Raw genomic sequence first — 22,074 nt, 5'->3', positions numbered from 1 at the left:
AGTTTCGTTTACTCTTAGACATTCGTAAGGTTAGTCTCTGGCACAGGTCGGGTTCAGTCTCTTGCAGTTTTGTTTACTCTTAGACATTCTCAGAGTTAGTCTCTGGCAAAGGTGGGGGTTCACTGTCTCACAGTTCATTTAGTCATTATTTGTCATACTCAGGGATTGTTCTCTCACAGGTAGGTAGCACCTTGGCCTCCCTAAATGTGTTTCTTTTTTCTTCGCCGTACACAGAGTTTGTCTCTGACACATGCAAAGCTTGATTTTCTTAGCTTCCTTTATTCTCCCCCTTGCTTAGAGTTGGTCTTTGCCACAGCTCAGGATTTACTCTGCAGCTTTCCTTTATTCTTACATAGAGTTAGTTCTCTGGCTTAGTCTGTCATTTTCTTTTATAATTTGTCATACTTAAAGTTATTCTGTCACGGGCAAGGGTTTAGTCGCACACAGAGTTTATTTTTCCTGCTATGAGTTCATTTTAGCCTCTGGCACACGTAGGGGTCGAGTCCCTCTCACAGTATCCTTGAATCTCTCCAATGCGTAGCCACAATCTCTTGAAGTCTTTTTTTACATTCACTTTTTCGTGCAGTTAGGCATGCTTTGCACCATGATGATTTCCTTCTCCAACAGGTGAAAGTTCTCTGACACGTCTTCATTGGATATCACTGCATAGACATCTTTGGAGACACAGCGCCTTACTGCTCGCCTTCCCAAACACAGCTGTATTCGAAGGCCTAGCTCCATGGTCCTTAGGACACAATGGCCCACATGCATCAAAGCAACAACCGGTCGCAAACGGGCAGATTCTCAGAATCAGCCCCTTTGCGACCGGTATTTTTGCATTTGGGATGCATCATCCCAAATGCAAAAATCGCAATTTAAGAAATCTCTAATTTGCGATTACTTAAATTGCCATTGCATTTAAGGAATTGCATATTGAGATTCCTTAAAAGCAATGCATTAAAGTAAAAAAATGAGCGATAACGCTAATAAGGGGTGCCTATTACCATGAAGTTGAACTTTTGGTAATTTGCAAAAACTTTGAAAAATGCACTAAAGTAAATTTTTCAAAGTTCGATTTTACACAGACATGCCCTTGGGGCATGTGTGTACAAGATGTACTCATATCCAGATTTCAGGGGTGCAACAGGGTGTCCTTTTGACACCCTGGCACCCTTGAAATTGCATGCGCAATTTGAGAATGTCTCCCTATTCCTTCCTATGGGCCTCCAGGCCCATAGGAATGAATGGGGAGGTATTCCTTAATTGCGAGTCGCAATTTGCGAGTCGCAATTAAGGAATGTTTAGAAATCTCTATTTTTTTAAGCAATTTCTTCATGCATAGCTTTTTGCGATTCCTTATTAGCTAATCCTTATTTTTCGCAAATAAGGAATCTCAAATGGCATTGTTGATGCATGTGCCAGAATGTGTTTTAACTCGTGTTCTCTTCTGTTTCAGTTTCCCCGGTGGAAAGTGTGAGCCGTCTGACCGTGACCTCGTCCACACAGCTGTGAGGGAGGCACATGAAGAAGTGGGGTTCCAAGTCCAGGAGGAGGCCGTCTGGGGTGTCATGAAGCCGGTCACTGCTTTGGTAAGTTATGGCCTCTGGCACCTCTTCTTTAACTGTAAACGAGAGCTGGGCGCCTAGAGGCCAGCTTGGGCCCTATTCGTTGGACTGCGACCATGGATAAGATTCTTGCATGGAGCATTCTACTCATTCATTGTGGGCTTTGGGTGGGTAAACAAAGATGTTAGCTGAGCCAAAATAATTTGTATTCTTCAAACCCAAGAGGAAGGCAATCTCTTGAATAAGAAATAAGCAAATGTGACTGTCAAGTAACTCAATCCGTGATAAATAATCGATGGACTTTAAACCCAGTGTCATTTCTTGACAAGTCCATGAATAGCTCTTTCACAGCCAGACAGCTTGTGTTGTCCGGTAGGTGAGTCCATAAAGTTAATTCAGGCAGTAGCGCACTTTACCTGTCACAAGAGGAAGTGACATCACACGGGGGAGCAACAGTGGCAGAGTTTCCCCTTCTGAAGCTGAGGGTGCAGTGCAGGTGATTTCTCCTAGTTCCTGCGGCACCAGCTAAGTGTCCAAAAGGAGGTATCACGTTCAACTAAAAGCACCTCAGTTTATCCTGTATTCAGCTACAGATAGTTTTTGGACAACCAATTCCCAACTTCCTGCATACAGTTGTGGAATCTGGACGCGGTGGTGTTTGGGGCCCCTACAAAGGGTGCCATGATTTGCGTGTCATTGTCATAAGATACCGTCTCAAAACCGCAGGACTTTGTGAGTGAGCAGAGGGGGGGTGACATAAAGATTAAAAAGGGTCGGACTCAGAGAGGAGCCCTGCGGCACCCCGTAAGGAAAAGAGAACAAGGAGGACCTTTACCCTACAAGCTCTACCAGTTGCTCATCTTTAAAAAGGATTTCAGTAGGTCCAGTGCCCTGCCCCTAATGCCCAAAGAAAAGAGTCGACTGACGAGCAGATCATGATCAACCATGTCGAAGGCCGCCGAAAGGTCCAGCAGGATCAGGGCCGTCTTCCCACCTTTATCCAGGAAATCTCTTATTTCCTCCGACACATCAATCAGGGCCAACTCGGTACTGTGTTGACTTCTGAAGCCATATTGAGAACTGTCAAGGAGTTTGTTATCTTTGATGAACTGGGTTAGATCTGTGTTCACTGCCTTCTCAACGATCTTAGCTGGGAAAGGTAGTGGAGAGATCGGCCTGTAGTTATTAGGGTCTTTATTATCCAGATTTGGTTTGTTTGGCAGTGGGAAGATGGATGCCCTCTTCCATTGAATTGGATAATACCCATCTGAAAACATTCTGTTATAGATACCTTTCAGGTAACTGGCTGTAACATTTGGAACCGAATGACGGTCCTTTGGAGGACACAGGTTCCAGGGTGATCCGGATCTTGTCTGGCTAAGAATAATCAAGATCAGTGATTGTGAAATGTGTAAAAAAAGGGGGTAGTGACTACTGGGGTATCTTTGCAATTTAAACCCTCCGACGTGGAGGCGCGCACTCCCGCCCCTCGATGAGTGGAGGAGAAAGAGTCCGAGACTGCTTTGACTTTTGCCTGGAAGAAATCTGCTAGCAAATTGCAGAATTTTTGACCTACTCTGTGCAGGGAGTTTACTCAGCTTCTGTCATGTAGAAAACACTCTTTGGGAGAGTGGAGGTTGGTCCTGATTTTAGTGGAGAAGTATCATTGTTTAGCGATGGAAATATTGATTTTGTACTCCGTGATGGCCAGGAAGAGGAGTGGTGATAGGTGCGCCAAATACAGAGGACTCTGAGTCAAAGGCATACAAGAGAAAGAGACATTCCCATTCAGCTCCTACTCAAAACTCTGCAGTAACACCCCTGGGAAAGAATGAAGCAGGAAGGGGTAGAAACTGTCTGTACCCTTCAAAAGGTCCTCTTTCCTCGTTTAGTTTCTTCCTTTCACAGAAGCCTGCTTCACTTCAAAGGACCTCAGGAAAGTTCCTCTAATATACCTCACTGCCTGGCAAGCTTTCTCTTCATCCCCCAGGTTGTTTACCATCCTCGTTACAGGAGATCCAACAGCATTTCTCTCCACACAGAGGCACAGCAGGCACACTCCATTCTCACTCTAACCAACCAATGCAAACTATTGACGCTGAATCTTCAGTGCCTGGGCACCAACTGGCGGTGGGTAGCCCCTCTTGTTCTAATGAGTGGCTCTATGAGTTCCAGCTCCTTATCCAAGTTTATGAGACACTATAGTGGGTGAGACTACAGAGAGGAGGCTCACAGCACAAGAGAGGTCACAATACCAGAGCCAAAAAGTGACTTACTAGACATTTCCATGGGTTAGAGCCTGCTCTTTCTCAGCAACTTCAGCTTCTGAGAAGTGTGAGACGTGCAAGTGTGGGAAGCTTCCCACTGGTACAACTTTTCGTAGATGTACAGGAGGGTCCCCCATTGTGCAAGCTGTGTCTGTGTGTGTGTGTGCGCGCACGAGCAACCCATCATAGAAAAGCGGTGATATGCCTGCAGGTAAGACACTGCTCCATTGGGGGGCTGGTATGTTTTAGGGTGCTTCTGGGATAGACTGAACGGCACTACAGGATTTCTTTTTCTCATCCAGAAGAAGCAGGCCCCACCAGCATGTTGTTGAGCCCCAGGATAATTCACTTTGTGGCGCCATATGTTCTCACCACTTTTCTTTCTCCTGTCTCACCAGGGAGGGATGGTGGTTGCTCCAGTGATAGCAAACCTTGGACCGCTGGAGTCCCTTTCTCTTACTCTAAGCCCCAGTGAGGTAAGACGGTTTGCACTATACAATCTATACAATAGTGACATCCTTCGAGATGATTCTTCTCGTTCACATGTAATCTTACTTTATGTTCTGCTCAAGGTCTTAACTGTCTTACCATGCAATGCCTCTGTCTCTTTAGCATCCCAGCACTCCTGCTATAAGTCGTTTTGCCCCTAAAGGTGGTACCTTGTAGATGTTGCACCAAGTATGGTGTTCTTGGGAAATGTACTATTCTATGTATTATCTGTGCTTTTAGTAGTGTCTGTGGTTCATTTTGTATTGAGCTCTGTGCTGCTGTACATGGTTCTCAGGGCTGTTGTGCTCCCTGGGGTCTGTGATTCTCGGGGGGTGCTGTCCAGGGGGCTAGGAATGCTGTGCATAAAGCCTCCCCTAGGTGTCCCAGGGGTGGGGGGGGGGTCCTGTTACTATAAGCAGGGGCCTTATAAAAGATGTTTATTCCCTGATGCTGGAGAAATTGCACTTACCCCATTATAGATACCTTACCCATAGGATTACATGGCAATTGTTTATGAAAGCATACATATTGCTAGGAATTAAATAAAGATACTGTTCAGGGGCTTGGAAGAATGATATTGAGAAATCCAACAATATACCATTGTTGAATTTATCCTAACATATACAGAAAAGAAGGTATAAGACGTTTTTGTCTGTAAGCCAAAATTCAGCTTCCCTGCCCTCTTCCCTGATTGTTCAGAGTTCACAGGATTAGCCAGGTTGCTTTGATGAAGTGAGAGTCAGACTCCGGACTCAGATGATAATCAACCGGTCTCCATGTAAGGACTTCCTGAGAGTTGTGATTATAAATCAACCTCCTGGATCCGTTCGCAGTACGGAAAGTGGTGTATGGGGATAGAGGGAAGCGGGAGAGAAACACGCCACACCAGCGAGGGCCCATCATAGGAGAATCCCTCTGCACACCCTGTGGGTGGATGGCCTTTTAACCTCCGAATCGTGGCTGAAGGCACAAGAAGAACAAGTGGCACAATGACTGTCAATGTGTAAAAGGATATCACACGTGATAGCACAGGACTGGAAGGCAGTTATGACTCACTGGGTACTTCAGAGGAGATGGCAATGAGGAGCCTCAAAGGCACCAGGAAACACCCGGAGACCCAGCAACACCCATGGGACGATTAGGCAAAGCAGTTGTAATGATGGAACCAGACTGACCAAGGAGCATGAAGTGCAGGGATCTGACACGAAGCAGGTAAGGCAACAAGAGACCAGGAAAACACGAACCGGGGGAAGGAACAAAGTAACAAATGTGGAGTAAGCAAAATACTGTGATGAACTAAGCGACAGCGGGAGCCATACAACAAAGGCAAAGCTGCCAGGGGCTATCCTACTGGTTCATACCCCTTTTGTAGTAAGCAGTGCTGCGCTCCCGCTACAGTCCCTGGCCGGGCACCGTCTGTCTTGATGTATTTAAGGGTTGGTGTTTGCAAAGCGTGAACCTAGCTGTGAAGCAGCAGAGTGCTGTATATTATGGGGGGAGTTTGGCGACAATCTACATCATCGTGTACATAAAGTGGGGATTACACAAACATACTTTGCACAAATTTAGACTCTGGGAGATTAAGTAATTTGCCCAGAATCCCATACCGTTGAGTCTAGTGCCGGGGTTGGGATTTGCACCTGGGTCCCCAGGTGAGCCTCGAGGGCACACCTTCTCCTGGCCCTCTTTGTCTTCACGTGAGTGAGTTGCCAAGAAGCGCCCTCCACGGCCTCCGCTCCATTCCTGTCTTTGATGAATTTCTCAGACACCATTGACCAGACGTGCACTTATATCTCTTTCCCTGTATGTCGCTTGACGACATTCGGCCATACTCCATAAACAGAGGACAGAGTACCCTGTCCAGCAAACTCGTGGTTCCCCTGCTCTCTTTAGATTTGCTGGAACCGCCATGTTTCTGACAGCAGAGCCTCTGCTGGCTTCCTTGGGAACATGTGTGACCAACAGCCAGCTGGACAACATGACCACCCTCAAGCACGCCACCCGGAAACACCACCAACTGATCCGCGCCACCAAGAAAAATACATACAAGGACCGGCTGGACAACAACGCACACAACTGCAAGGAACTCTTCAACATCGTGAAAGAGCTCTCCAACCCCAACGCCGGAAACAACGACATCACCCCGTCGCAAGACCTCTGCAACTCCCTCGCATCCTACTTCCACAACAAGATCGCGGACATACACAACAGCTTCAGCAACCAACCAACGGAAGCCACAACCGCAACAACGCCACCCACCACCACCCTCCGCACCTGGACTCCGATCAGCACCGAAGACACCCTCCGCACAATGAACTCCATCCACTCCGGATCTCCGACCGACCCCTGCCCTCACCACGTCTTCAACAAGGCCGACGCTGTCATCGCACCCCACCTGCGGGACATCATCAACACCTCCTTCGACACCGCCACCTTCCCAGAGAGCTGGAAGCACGCCGAACTCAGCGCCCTTCTCAAGAAACCCACAGCAGACCCCACCGACCTCAAGAACTACCGTCCCATCTCGCTCCTCCCGTTCCCGGCCAAAGTCATCGAGAAGACCGTCAACAAACAACTGGCCGCCTTCCTCGAGACGAATGGATCCCTCGACCCCTCACAGTCTGGCTTCCGAGCGAACCACAGCACCGAGACCGCCCTCATCGCTGCCACCGATGACATACGAACTCTGATGGACAACGGAGAAACAGCGGCCCTCATCCTCCTGGACCTCTCCGCGGCTTTCAACACTGTCTGCCACCGCACCCTAGTACAGCGCCTCGGCAACATCGGAATCCAGGACAAGGCACTGGAATGGATCACCTCCTTCCTCGACGGAAGAACACAGAGAGTCCGCCTACCACCGTACAAGTCAGAGGCCACCAAAGTCATCTGCGGCGTCCCCCAGGGATCCTCACTGAGCCCCACCCTCTTCAACGTCTACATGAGCCCCCTCGCGGCCATCGCACGCCAACACAACCTCAACATAATCTCCTACGCCGACGACACCCAGCTGATCCTCTCCCTGACCAACGACCCCGCCGCCGCCAGAGCCAACCTGCACGAAGGGATGAGAGAGGTAGCCGAATGGATGACGACCAGCCGCCTGAAACTGAACTCGGACAAGACGGAGGTCCTCATCCTGGGCTCCTCGCCCTCCGCCTGGGACGACTCCTGGTTGCCCCCCGCCCTGGGCACCGCACCCAAACCGACGGACCACGCACGCAACCTGGGCTTCATCCTGGACTCCTCCCTCTCCATGACCAGACAAGTAAACACCGTCTCCTCGTCTTGCTTCAACATCCTACGCATGCTACGTAAGATCTTCCGGTGGATCCCCACCGAGACGAGGAAGACAGTCACCCAGGCCCTCGTCACCAGCCGACTGGACTACGGCAACGCCCTCTACGCCGGAATCACCGCCAAGCTCCAGAAGAGACTCCAGCGGATCCAGAACGCCTCGGCCAGACTCATCCTCGACATCCCCCGACGCAGCCACATCTCCGGACACCTGAGAGACCTGCACTGGCTCCCGGTCAACAAGAGAATCACCTTCCGCCTCCTCACCCACGCGCACAAAGCCCTACACGACCAAGGCCCGAGCTACCTCAACAACCGGATCAACTTCTACACTCCCACGCGCCTCCTCAGATCAACCAGCCACGCCCTCGCCGCCGTCCCCCGCATCCGAAGAGCGACAACAGGAGGAAGGTCCTTTTCCTACCTGGCTGCCAAGACCTGGAACTCACTCCCGTCCGACCTGCGCCTGACCCAAGACCACCTCTCCTTCAGGAAGAAGCTCAAGACCTGGCTGTTCGAGCAGTAACGGCACCCCCCCCATCCCAGCGCCTTGAGACCCTACGGGTGAGTAGTGCGCTCTATAAATGACTTGATTGATTGATTGACTGGCATCGGGCCGTCAGTCAGATCAGCCACCCAATTGAGGGCAGACATTCTGATGTGATGTCTTTTCCTGTTCCAAACTGCCAGTGACAGCCTGGTGGTCCCAGTCAAGGTAAAGGATTGCTCATTCTTGTTTTTAGTTTTGAACCATCTCCTTCTTTGGAAGTTTGTTGTATGGATGTGGTGAACATCTGCCTTCTCTGGAAAGTTCCATGCTTTCTGAGAAGCCACCATTGTGTGGTAAAGGCACAGACCTCTCCGCCTGCCTGTCCAAAACTCTCTATGTATTGTGAGCCTAACTGCACATCCCTCTGCTGACTGTACAGAACAGACTACACCATGCAATACTTAAAATAAGGCCATATCTCCCTCCGCTGAGCGTCTGTGCGATCTCTGCGTAGCAATCCCAGGTGAGGCTCCTTTTCCACTACCAGGATCTTTGCCATCTCCACGCAACGGTGTTATGGCTTGAAAGTATTAATGTAAATTCCCCAGTGGAGTTGAGATCTTTTAGCAACAGTGAAGCCTCTGGTCTTTTTGTCCTTAAGAATCATGGGAGAAGCATGCTTCTTTAGGAACCTCTTGTCCTGGCTCGTGCTCCGGCAGCATGGTTTTCTGATTGCGCCATTCTGTCAAGAGATCCTGACTTGTTGGGAGATCCCTCTTCGCCTTGTGCTCTATCTTGGATCTGATGCGGGATCCAAGTTCAACGTTGTTCAGCAATAGCTCGTCTTCTGCCCCCACGCAGATGGCCTGAAGATGCAGGGATATACTCTAGGACAGACATCAGACAGTAGTGAAACCGACCCTGACTTAGGAGGTAACTTTAAGCAAAGCAGACGAGCTGAGGCTCCGAATGGATACGCACCTTACTGTCCCTTGCGGCCCCTTCCACAACTGTGCAGTTGCTGTTTCATTTCATTGGTGATCCAGCACCAGCTTGGTTAGTGCAGAAACGTTTGGAGGCGCATATCACAAATGTGAACTCTTGTGGAGATGCCGGAGCTTGGGATGCACTGACCAGCCATTATAGCCTCAGTGTGGCTGAGGTGAAGGCCAGAAGAACCACCATGGCCCCTGGAATGAGGCGTGCATCACCACTAAGACTATCCCACACACAGACCGGGAGTGACCCGTGCTGTAACCTGCACAGTAGCCCTGTGGCCTTTACTCATTCAACATAATTACAAGTTCAAAAACCATTAGTGTAATTTTGGGTGACAGATTCCAATTAAGAGCCTAGCCCAAAAGAATAATGCCCCAGTCCATACAACTAGCATGGTACTGCCTCAGGATAATGCTTCTCATCCCCAAACCAAAAACACAGAATGACAGGATAGTTTCATGATTTTCAGCCCCATCTGTATCAAGGTAACTAGATGTAGTGGACACCATTGGAATGTTTTGTTAGCAGAGCGCCTTACTTTGATCTCCCTTTTTACCTGTAAAAAAAGAGTTTAACCTGAAAGACTACTTTGCCTGCGCTTGTGGGAAAAGACTGATGTAATCTGCAGTACGTGTGATTTGGTTACCCTGCTTCCTTTTGGATCGACATAAGCACTAGGTCTTCACAAAGGTGATGTTGGTGGTGGCTTCCCATCTCAGATTGCCGGGGATCGCATTATTTCGGTACCTGGAAGACTGGCTGATCAACGCAGAGTTGACCAGGTTGGTGCTCCATCATTGCAATCAACAGCTTTCCTCTCGTTCGACCTGGGGTTTTCAATCAGTGACCTCAAATCTCACCGGAAGCCCTCTCAGTGCCTCCTGTTTATCGGGAGATGGTACTGGATGCCATCTTGCTCAGAGATTATATGCCTCCGCAAAGGATAATGGACATTCGGAATATGATTCCAATGATCTGGATTGGAGCCTCAGTAAATCAATCAATCAATCAAACAGTATTTGTAAAGCGCTACACTGTCACCCCTTAGGGGTATCTAGGCGCTGAGTCTCTGTCGAAGAGCCAGGTCTTGAGTCTGAAGTCTGCCCACAAAGGGGCTTTATGGAGCTGGACGGGAAGGTCATTCCAGGTCTTGAGTCTGAAGTCTGCCCACAAAGGGGCTTTATGGAGCTGGACGGGAAGGTCATTCCAGGTCTTGGCGGCGATGTAGGAGAAGGAACGGCCACCGCTGCTGCGACGGATGTGGGGTGTGTGTGCGAGGGCGAGTGAAGAGGAACCCAGGTGTCTAGAGGGTTTCTGTAGACAGGTCTAGGTGGTGGAGGGCTTTGTACGCATGTGTGAGGATCTTGAACTGGCATCTCTTCTGGGTGGGCAGCCGGTGAAGGTCTCTCAGGTGTGGAGGTGATGTGGGTTCGTTTAGGGAGGTCTAGGAGGAGTCTGGCTGCAGCATTCTGTATGATCTGGAGTCTCCTGAGGAGCTGTGTGGGGATGCCGGCGTAGAGGGCCTTGCCGTAGTCAAGGCGGCTTGTGACTAGGAACTGAGTCATGGTCTTCCTGGGGTTGTTTTGGATCCATCTGCAGATTCTGCTGAGCATGTGAAGTGTGTGAAAGCAGGAAGAGACAACTGCGTTGACTTGTCATTTCATGGTCAGTTGGCTAACGAGGATGATGATGCAGAGGTTGGTTGCATTGTCGGTCGGTGTGGTGTAGGTCCGAATTATGCAGGCCACCATCTGTTGTCCCATGTGAAGGTTCTACTGGAAATCCGTACTTCGGTTTGTGTCGGAATTGAGTTGGAAGCAGTTGTCTTTCATCCCTTTTGCGTCTTTGGTCATTGCGTCGCCGAACTTGGATTTGGCGTTGGTGGGGTCCTCAGTGAGGGAGAGGATCAGTTAAGTGTCAGCTGCATAGGAGATTATGTTGAGTCCGTGGGATCTAACGACGTCTGAGAGGGGTTCATGTAGATGTTGAACAGGGTGGTGCTGAGGGATGATCCTTGTGGTACGCTGCATATTATGTCTTTGGATGCGGAGGTGGAGGGAGGGAGGCAGTTGGATGCTTTGTGTACGTCCTGTAAGGGAGGAGGTGATCCTCTTGAGGTCATCTTGCTGTATACCTATGTTGAAAATCTGTTGATGAGGGTGTTGTGGGAGACGGTGTTGAATGCTGCAGAGAGGTTAAGGAGGATGAGGGCCAGAATTTCTCCACTGTCGAGGAGTGTTCTGATGTCGTCTGTGGCGGCAATCAGAGCAGTCTCAGTGCTGTGGTTGGCATGGAATCCCGATTGTGATACGTCCAGTAGGTGGTTTTATTCCAGGAACTCGGTGAGATGTTGGTTAATGGCTTTCTAGAGTACTTTGGCCGGGTAGGGGAGGCGGGAGATCAGGCGATAATTTTTTAGATCACTGGGGTTGATGGAGACTTTCTTTAGGAGGGAGGTCTGACGTCTGCGTGTTTCCATCTGTCCGGGAAGGTTGCTTTGGAGATGGAGGTACTGAGGATGCTGGTGAGTTGCGTGCTGATAGAGTTCGTTGCGAGGTTGTAGAGGTGGTGGGGGCAAGGGTCGGTGGGTGCCCCGAAGTGAATGGAAGACGTGCTGGCCGAAGTTATCAAGGCAGTGAGCGGGGACCAGATGCTAATGGTTTGGCAGATGTTCGCTGGTTGGTTGAGGTCTTTGGGGTTGAGGGTGGCCGGTTGGAGGTTGAAATTATTGTAGATGTTAGTGAAGTCCTGAAGGTCCTTCATTTGCTCAGTCTGTTGACTTCCTACATCGTCCTGGACACTCATGCACCTTGCACATGTGGGCTCTGCAGTGGTGCCTTGACAGGCAATGGTTCCAACATAAAGAGGAACAGGAAGGATCCATTGTGATCTCAAGGGATGCAGTAGCAGAAGTGGGCTGGTTGGAAAGATAGGGGAATATTTTTCAAGGAAAACCTTTCTGCCTGTCTCCAGCGGTGGCCACAGTTGCAGCAGACACTTCCACTCTAGGGTAGCATTTGCAGGACCTGGAATTCAGACGCCTTTGGTTTCTAGAGTAGCAGAGTTGGCAACTGGATCCAATTGGCCAGATCTTGACTGACAGTACAGCAGTAGTGTGGTGCCTGAGTAAGCAGGGTGGGTAGAGTCTCAGCTCTGAAACCCGGCCCTTGGGTACATCAGCGTAGGCTGTGGCTTGTAGCTAACTATTTGACAGGCTTATGGAACACCATGGCCGACAGTCATATATGGTGTCATCATGCTGACAACGCGTAGCGTCTCCAGAAGGTCAATGTGAAGTGTTCTCCAAAGGGCAAGATATAATGTCCCTCTGGGGCACACCTCACGTGCACCTCTGTCTCTCGAGACAACACCCACAGTGATAAGTTCAGACCCCTCCAACACCTGCTGCAGGAAGCCTTGGGGATGTGTTTCAGTTGGGGTGGAAGTTTCCACTCCACTCCACATCGCATTATGTCCCATCCCTGGGACATTGATTCCTCGGGTTCTGAAGAATATTTGCCATGAATGGGCACAAGTCATTCTTATTGCCCTGGATTGGCCATGAATGGTGTGGTATACAGACCTTGGACGCCTGTTGATTGCGCCCCCTCTTCTTCTTTCCTTCAGAGTGGACCTGTTTCCCCAATCAGTGAGAGAGGCCCTGTACCCTGATCTTCACCGCTTATACCTTCATGTGGAGATTAAGCAGGGAAATCTGAGAGCATTTCAACTATTACCTGAAGTGGTGGTCAGTGTCATGGGCCTTTTAGCACGTCACCCTTCTACAAAATCCGTTTACTCAGGGAGCAAGATGAAGTTTGTTTCCTGGTGTGTTGAGAGGAGGATCCGGAGCAGCTTCTCCACTATGGCAGAGGAGTGTCGCCCCCACTCCACTAGCACCCTCAAAAACATGAACAATAAAACAATAATAAACAGGTTTAAAATCCGTTTTTATTATTGTTTTCTTTTTTCTGAGTCTTGGGGCGGGGCCAGTGTGATGACAGGCACTGAAGGTGAGAGGTAGGTGCACTGCCTTCACTTCGCATGTGGGGTTGGCCGACCGTCTCAGGCCGGCCAAACTCACGTGCGCAGTGGAGCCCTCTCCAAACCCAGCTGCATTACTGGGTTGGAGAGAGCCTGCACAGCCTCCCAGTCTGTCTGGAAGCGCAAGTCAGCGGCGCTCAAGCCAATCCTGAAACTGCTCTCTTTCATAAGAGCAGCTTCAGGATTGGCTGCAGTGCAGTCTGTGAGCTTGTACCTGCCTGCAATGAAGAGGAGCAGAAGAGCTCATCGCGATGATGAAGGGTGGAAGCAGCAGGTAAGTTCTTTTTTGGTTTTTGTACTACCCGCCGTCCCCCATCAACTCCCCGACCTCCATGAGGATCAGACCTTTAAAAGCATCTCTTGTCACTGTACTTGTACAAAACCTGCCTTTTCTGTGTGCTCACCCCAGAGTTTTCACCTTTTTCGGGACCCTATTTATGCAGGACTGTGCACTTTACCCTTGCTAAACAGGAGTAATGTATCTGTGCTTCGTCTTTAAACATGGATAAATAGGCTTATTCCAAGTTGGCTTACTTAACTTGCCTTGCATATGGTATAGAAAATGTGTCCAGTGCCTGGAAGTTAAATACCACCTATGGACTGCAGCATCTATTGTGCCATCCTCAGAGTGTGCCTGGAAAACATGGCTTCTTTGCCTACCATGTATAGCCTTGCAGCAGCTTGAACCCTGTTGCACAGACCTGATTAGAAAATCCTAATTTTAAATATTAAGTACGTCACCACCACGTTGAACATACTGTCCACAAGGTAGGTTGCACATCATGTTAGAGTGGGACATTTTCTGTCACTAGAACTGCATGTTTCCATATTGACTACGATATTGCCCCTGGTCAGGCTGTGGCTGGCACATAAGAAAAGGCAAAGGATAGATTGTACATTTTAGTCAACAACTTTTGATCTCTACCAGAGTCTCTTTTTGATATCCAATAAAAATTAAATCTATCGGTGAAGTTGGATTTTTAATAAATATATGAGAAGTGTAACTTTTTATAAGTTACCTTTCCCGTCCCTGAAGTTGCTAGAGGCTAACTAGCTAACTGCTCATTACCTTGGCCATTCTCCTGGGTGGGCACACAGGCTTTGTATAATGGGTAAAAGGGCTCTCCATCTTGGATTTGAAGGGGCATTGTGATATTTTTACAGTAGGGCAAATGGGCATGGCACTGCTGGTACAGTGGATTGGGGTTCCCCTAGTATTTGTTTTCATTGGTTAGGAAGTGCCCAGAAGTCACCCCAACCACTAGCCAGCGGCAGGCATAACTGTGAGGCCCTACGGCTTGATTCCCAGGACACTTGCTGTCAGTGACCTGAGAGGAGCCCTCAAGATCTGAACCTGTCCTCTCTTGTACCCAGGAGAAAGAAGTGGAGTCCAGGGGTCAGTTGGCTGACGTCCTATGTAACTACATGGACACAACAAGCTGTAGGAGGTTCTAGAGAGGACTTTGCTGTTGCCTCTGTCTGGCACCCTGAGAGTCTCTGTGTGTCTCCCCTGATTCCGGGGACCTTACAAGTGTAGTTCTATGCTTGTCTTACAAGTGTACTCCTATGCTTGTTTAGGCAACAGAAGAAAGTTGGGAAACTTTTGAAAATGTTTCCTCCAGAGTCTCAGCAAGACCCGCCGGAAAAAGTATCTGACTGCAGTGCCACGGCGTCAGATTGACTGTCTGCTTTGTCTCAGTACAATTCTCAGTGGAGGCTGCTAGCTCCTCAGTAGAGGCTGCCAGCTCCTCAGTGAAGCTGCCAGCTCCTCATTAGAGGCTGCCAGCTCCTCAGTGGAGGCTGCCAGCTCATCAGTAGAGGCTGCCAGCACCTCAGTAGAGGCTGCCAGCTCCTCAGTAGAGGCTGCCAGCTCCTCAGTGGAGGCTGCCAGCTCCTCAGTAGAGGCTGCCAGCTCCTCAGTGAGGCTGCCAGCTCCTCATTAGAGGCTGCCAGCTCATCAGTAGAGGCTGCCAGCTCCTCAGTGAGGCTGCCTGCTCCTCAGTAGAGGCTGCCAGCTCCTCAGTAGAGGCTGCCAGCACCTCAGTGAGGCTGCCAGCTCCTCAGTAGAGGCTGCCAGCTCATCAGTAGAGGCTGCCAGCTCCTCAGTGAGGCTGCCAGCTCCTCATTAGAGGCTGCCAGCTCCTCAGTAGAGGCTGCCAGCTCCTCAGTAGAGGCTGCCAGCTCCTCAGTGGAGGCTGCCAGCTCCTCAGTAGAGGCTGCCAGCTCATCAGTAGAGGCTGCCAGCACCTCAGTAGAGGCTGCCAGCTCCTCAGTAGAGGCTGCCAGCTCCTCAGTGGAGGCTGCCAGCTCCTCAGTAGAGGCTGCCAGCTCATCAGTAGAGGCTGCCAGCTCCTCCGTGAGGCTGCCAGCTCCTCATTAGAGGCTGCCAGCTCATCAGTAGAGGCTGCCAGCTCCTCAGTGAGGCTGCCAGCTCCTCAGTAGAGGCTGCCAGCACCTCAGTGAGGCTGCCAGCTCCTCAGTAGAGGCTGCCAGCTCATCAGTAGAGGCTGCCAGCTCCTCAGTGAGGCTGCCAGCTCCTCAGTAGAGGCTGCCAGCTCCTCAGTGAGGCTGCCAGCTCCTCTGAAGAGGCTGCCAGCTCCTCAGTGAGGCTGCCAGCTCCCCAGTAGAGGCTGCCAGCTCCTCAGTGAGGCTGCCAGCTCCTCAGTAGAGGCTGCCAGCTCCTCAGTGAGGCTGCCAGCTCCTCAGTAGAGGCTGCCAGCTCCTCAGTGAGGCTGCCAGCTCCTCAGTGAGGCTGCCAGCTCCTCAGTAGAGGCTGCCAGCACCTCAGTGAGGCTGCCAGCTCCTCAGTAGAGGCTGCCAGCTCATCAGTAGAGGCTGCCAGCTCCTCAGTGAGGCTGCCAGCTCCTCATTAGAGGCTGCCAGCTCCTCAGTAGAGGCTGCCAGCTCCTCAGTGAGGCTGCCAGCTCCTCTGAAGAGGCTGCCAGCTCCTCAGTGAGGCTGCCAGCTCCCCAGTAGAGGCTGCCAGCTCCTCAGTGAGGCTGCCAGCTCCTCAGTAGAGGCTGCCAGCTCCTCAGTGAGGCTGCCAGCTCATCAGTAGAGGCTGCCAGCTCCTCAGTAGAGGCTGCCAGCTCCTCAGTAGAGGCTGCCAGCTCCTCAGTGAGGCTGCCAGCTCCTCTGAAGAGGCTGCCAGCTCCTCAGTAGAGGCTGCCAGCTCCCCAGTAGAGGCTGCCAGCTCCTCAGTGAGGCTGCCAGCTCCTCAGTAGAGGCTGCCAGCTCCTCAGTGAGGCTTCCAGATCCTCAGTGAGGCTGCCAGCTCCTCAGTGAGGCTGCCAGTACCTCAGTAGAGGCTGCCAGCTACTCAGTAGAGGCTGCCAGCTCCTCAGTAGAGGCTGCCAGCTCCTCAGTAGAGACTACCAGCACCTCAAAAAAAGCAACGAAGTACAATTCTGCATTGAGACTTAAAAGAATTTCAAGTGTCCAACCTTGGGTTCCATGGCACCTACATTTTCAGTGGCGGCCTGCTCAGGGAGTATTTTTCATTTCACAAAGGGAAATTGCAAACCTTTTCTGTGAAAAAGTGGGACTTAATAATTGTTTTTTTTTTACTTCCAGACTTATCACTTAAATCAATCTGCTTGTGGTAGCCAACCAGGGCTCCATCTCAGTCCGCATCAAATAATGCTCATGTACAGATTTACTGCGTCCATAGACTACTAATTCTACTATAAAAATCATGTTTCCGGTTCCCCTTATTGGATTTTTGTAATTTTGGTTTCATTTTGTTGATCATATTTTATAGCAATGAGAGAGGTGATGATTTTGGGATCCTCCCTAACCTAGGGAGAGAACCAAGCAGATGCCTTGAAAACAAAGAGCACATCTTGCTGAACGATTTGGCGGTGGTCCCATCCTCTTAGGACCTCCTAAAGCACAGTTATGGGCAAAAATACAATCCCAACCAAAGGCCCCACAAAGCATTATGGGACGAGATTAGCAGTGGGCAGTGAATATTATAGTATCCAATATCAAAATTATTCTACAAAGAGCTGCAGTTCCACTGGTCGTCCCTAGATGTCCCTCACGAGTCAAATGCAAAAGCATTGAAATTATTTCATCAAGCTGCAGTTCCACTAGTCGTTACTATGTGTCCCTCATGAGTCAAATACAAAAGCATTTGACTTGAGGGACACCTAGCAACGACTAGTTGAACTGCTGCTCTTTTAAGAATTTATAGTATTAGCTCTCAGCTCAGCCGGAGAGCTGCTGCCACTTGAGGAATATTTGATTGATCCACCCACATACATGCTAGGTACACTTAGGTACCCTTAGGTAGGGTTTGCATCTTAGGAGTATGCTCGATTACTGCCATGAATCGATATGCCTGCATATATTTACTGTTTTAACATCATGCTAGAATTCTACCTTTTATTTACTCTGTCGGTGCTTGCAATCTTATATATATGTTTCTGTCTAATGATTGTCGCAGCAAACATTTTTCATACTAGAATGACGCTGGTTCAATAAATATTTATTGCAAACACCCCCATTGTCTATTCTGTATATCTCTCTGAGACAAAGTGAGTCTGATTGACTGAGCGAAACGTACTGTACTGTTTCTACGATCCCTGAAGGATCAAGGGTTGTCATGTTCGATAGTTGGCAGAAACTAGTTGCTCCTTGGTAAGGTTAGGGGGCCTATGCTAGTAATTTTTGTCTTGGAGGTGTGGGGGAACCAGTGAAGTAAGCAAGGGCCCACCGCAAGTTCAATATCTCTCTCTGTAATTTCATATAACAGCCCCAGCACTTTCCTCCAGTCCCAAGCTGAGAAGAGTCCCACATCATATGTCAGAAGTCCCCCCCCCCTCTCTATTGCAGCACGGGCAGAGTGCTGAGGTTGTGTTAAAATATTTATTAATCTTCGCTGGAGTAAGGTACGCCCTATGCAGAATAACAAATTTAACCAGTTGAAAGCGGGCATTCCTAGAGCATTTCCATGTTCGTTCGATCAACTCGGCCCACACCTTCTCAGTGATCTCAGCCCCTAAGTCCTCCTCAACAATTTGGTCCTTCAAGTACCCCAATACAATAATCAGGTTTTCTGTAAAGAGCATCTTTCTGTTCTATCATGCGATAAGATCATGATCTCTTAAGTAAGTTTTGATGTTCCACCAGCGAGTTCCTTCAAGCATGCATTTTGTACTGGGCTTATACACCGTCCTAGGCCTATCCTCCCCGGCGTTCACAATAGCCATAGCCTTCCAGGACACCCATTTACTCCTCCCCGAGTGCACTATCTTAGCCTTATTCGTCCAGGACACCGCCCTAGCCTAGGTCCTCCCATGTTAGCATCCTATCCTTATTCCCCGTGGATACATCATAGCCTTCATTTTCAAGAGCACCACTCTAACTAGGTTACTCCAGTGTAGTATCTTAATCTTCTCCTCCCAGAACTCATTGCTAACCTTCGCCTTCCAGGAGGCAGTTCTTGCTCAGTGCCTGGAAGCAGTCCAAGGTGTGCCTTTCCGTATATTTCTGAAATGTTGTTGTGCAGAACAGAAGCACTACACAGATAACTGTGGGAGACGCTAGTATCACCCTTGCAGGAACATTTAGTGTTCCTCAGTTTATCCTTTGAAAACTGCCATGTACGAGACAATTCTGCTGGCCAGCCAAGTGAAGGCCGCCATTGCTAGGTCAGGCAGATTCGCTCACTCATAGAGTCCAAAGCTAAAGAACGTACAAACAGATACATTCCCCAGCACACTCAAATTGGTTTCTGTTTGGGACTTGGTTACATTAATACTGTAACATCAATCATGCAGTAGTTGAAACAAAGGGATTAGTAATGGGATTAGACCTCATGCAGGTTGAAACTACTGTTCTTCTTTGCAAATGATCTTTACTTTTGCTGTCTTTTTTACTAGTTGTTTTGTGTCTTTTTCACATGCAACCATTTTATATTTTTGTGCGTATTTTTTGTTTGCCTGTACCCCATGTATCTTCCATCCTTTCTCCCCTCTGGACTCTACCAAGGGCTGTGCATGCTTTTTATGCCTGAATGTACAGTAGATATTTTCTTGTTTAGAGGTTGTACCAGTGAATCGTGTTGCTTTGTTATGCGTAGAGTTGTATTGCTCTGTTGCCGAAACAGCCAAATGTATTTATTGTGAGTAATATTTGTGCGGCATGAACGATAGACTCTACACCACATTCCCTCCAGGAGCGAGCCTTGACTCTTCAGCTTCTGTTAATCTGTTAATCAGCTCCAAGATGACCGGTGTGGTGTGCTTTTCAAAGAGGTAAACACAAGGAGATGATGGACGGAGCGGTGAAACCTTTCAGACACTCACCCCCAGTCACAGATCTGGGTTGAACCCATCAACGTTCTTTAGCTCACTCCACCAACCCAGTTCAGACCCCGCCATATGCAAATCAGTCTTGACCCTGTGCCTCATGGGAACAGTCCAGCCCGAACTGCCAAGCCAGGTCTTCCCTGGACAGGAAACAAGCATCCTAAAACTGGTTTCAGAGTAATACACCTCATCAGCCAGGCTATCTTGAATCCAGTGGCAAAGTGAGCAAGGGACCCACGTCTGGGCATACCCAGACAACTTAGGGCGATCAAAGCAAACACAAGGAGAGGATGGACGAAGTGCAAAATAAGTATGTCTATGTTATGCTATATTATATTATGTTATGATGAGGTCACGGAGACTGGAGGGACCACAGGAGATCTCGCGGTTCTCAGAGGAAAGATCCAGTCTTCCTCGGTCGCAGTCACTCAGACAGGAGGGTGATGAACCGTCCAATATTAGGGTCTAAAGCAAGTATCCATGTTCAGCCAGTTCCTCAGGGTGTGATGGATAATGGTGCAGTGAGATTCAGGAGGGCCCAGAGTTTTGGGGTGTTGTACTCTCCAATGGCCAGCATGCGCCCTTACCTGTAAGGCTGACCTTTTCTACTTATATTTAACTTGTTTGTTCACACGTCTTTGATTGTATCTGTACAGGTGTATTGAATTTTGAGTAGGTACTTTGGTCCTGAATTAGAGTTTGGCAGACTGATTACTCCATCACAGAAGGACAAATATCGCACCAGCATCATTACAAGTTCAATCGGCTATAATGCACCTGTAATGCAGTGAATAAGATATCCACCACATTTATGTAGAAGTAAGCCGTCCACCAAACTCTAATTTATGATGTTTATCTACCTATATCTGATTGTGATTAAATATATACTGAAAATGCCCCACTTTCTGCACCGCTTGCTATTCATGTGGTATCTTCTTCTCTCCTCCCCAGGTGGAATACATCTTTACTCTCACTATCCCGGACCTTTGCACAGAGGCTAACCAGGGCTACACCCATTTCCGCATGCATGGACGCTACGCCTACACTGTACCTGTCTTCTTTGGAGGGAAGTACAAAGTCTGGGGGCTGACTGCTGTTGTTACTGACTTAGCCCTTAAGCTGCTGGTACCCGACGCCTATCATAGCTGGTTGGGCAGATCTCAGAAGGCGTGATTCACACCCATGTGTCATAAACACTTTCTGGTTCCGGAAACTGGAACACCCTCCCCATCGGTTCATCCATACAAAACTGGAGTATTGATATCTAGTCATCCCCAAGGCCCAAGGGAAAGACGTTGATAATCTAATGTTCCCAGCATCTTCAGATTAGGAATCCTTTGAGGTGATGAGCATTCAGGTGACAGAGTGCCATTCCTTTGCTCCACCGGCTGCATATATATATCACATGCGTATAATGGGAGGGCGCGCTTCTGGTACATCCCACCAATCGTCAGAGGCGAGACAGATCTGTCAAAAGAGCACATCCATAACACATTGCAGTGACATGCAGTCCATCACTACCAGACATCAAAAGAAATGAGGTTTATGGCAAATAAACTGAGCAGATTCATCTTCAGTGAGCCTCATCTCTCCGTTTGTTCTGCTGGATCTCTTCCAGAATTTAGGAAGATACTGAAAACCTGCTGTTTTAACTACCTTTGTTTCGAACCTTCTTACAATAACTTTCTATTCCACTATTCAGGGAGTGGGAGCGCGCCAGACACGCCCCAACGTAATTACCAACGTAATTATCTCTTGCATGATGGTTCACGTAGTTCATGTTTCTCACTCAATGTTCAATTCAAAGTGTTCATAGCCAGTGCTGTATTATTTATCTCCAATTCGTATCCCTAGACACGTGTTTCATGATTCCTCAATCGTCAGCTCCCACTCCCTGAATAACTTTTTATTCCACGCCAGGATACCCTTATCCGTGAGATGTGTGTGTTACACATACAAATGAAATATCATAGTTTGTAAGTGTAGGTGCTGTGGTTGGTTCTTTCCTGGGGTTGAGCTTTGGTTGTTTCCTACTTCATATTAAACTTGGTTAGTAGAAATTACCGCCACTCTAAGCTTCAAACCGTATGTATATTTGGTGTTTTGATTGAACCACTCCCTTAGCTGTGAACACATAAGGACTTGATTCAATATCGATGTCATGTTGTGACTGATATGCCTGATGGCTAAGGTGGTACACATTGGATCTGAGCGCCTTTCATCTGGAGTTTAGGAAAAGAAGGAGAAGGAGCCAGGGAGACTCAGGTCCATCAACCAGGAAAACAAATGGAAAAGTACATAGGTGTCTGTTTTCCAAAACAGCTACATGTCATTTAGCCACTTTAAAAATAGCAAATGCTACCACCTGGCTGATATTTGGATGCAGGGCTTCTAGGAGCTGGATTTTCTATATAGAATATGGTGTGAACCCTAAAACAATTTACAGACTTGTACCGCTTAAAATGGTCTGAAATCTGTTAATCGAGGAAGGTCCCACTAAGTCGTGTAAACTGTACCTTACAGGATTTCCACTCTGTAATGTTACTCTTTTTGAGTATTTTCATAAATTCCCTTAAGACTTGTGCATGAAGTATGAAGCCTGTCGTGTG

General features: G+C 48.7%; 1 protein-coding gene across 1 annotated transcript in view; it reads left to right on the top strand.

The window, feature by feature from the left end:
• NUDT8 (nudix hydrolase 8) overlaps nucleotides 1-21,528 on the top strand; it is a 112,345-nt gene extending 90,817 nt beyond the window's left edge. The window contains exons 3-5 of the mRNA XM_078678012.1: nucleotides 1,457-1,589; nucleotides 4,231-4,308; nucleotides 20,417-21,528. Of these exons, the coding sequence (XP_078534138.1) occupies nucleotides 1,457-1,589; nucleotides 4,231-4,308; nucleotides 20,417-20,638 (433 nt within the window). The 3' untranslated portion in view covers nucleotides 20,639-21,528. The remainder of the gene's footprint in view (nucleotides 1-1,456; nucleotides 1,590-4,230; nucleotides 4,309-20,416) is intronic.
• The last annotated feature ends 546 nt before the right edge of the window (nucleotides 21,529-22,074 follow it).

Source organism: Lissotriton helveticus, chromosome 1_1 (assembly GCF_964261635.1).
Source record: "Lissotriton helveticus chromosome 1_1, aLisHel1.1, whole genome shotgun sequence".
NCBI classification, from domain to species: domain Eukaryota; kingdom Metazoa; phylum Chordata; class Amphibia; order Caudata; family Salamandridae; genus Lissotriton; species Lissotriton helveticus.
Note: the sequence above shows the minus strand (reverse complement) of the source record. Positions and strands in the feature narration are given on the sequence as shown.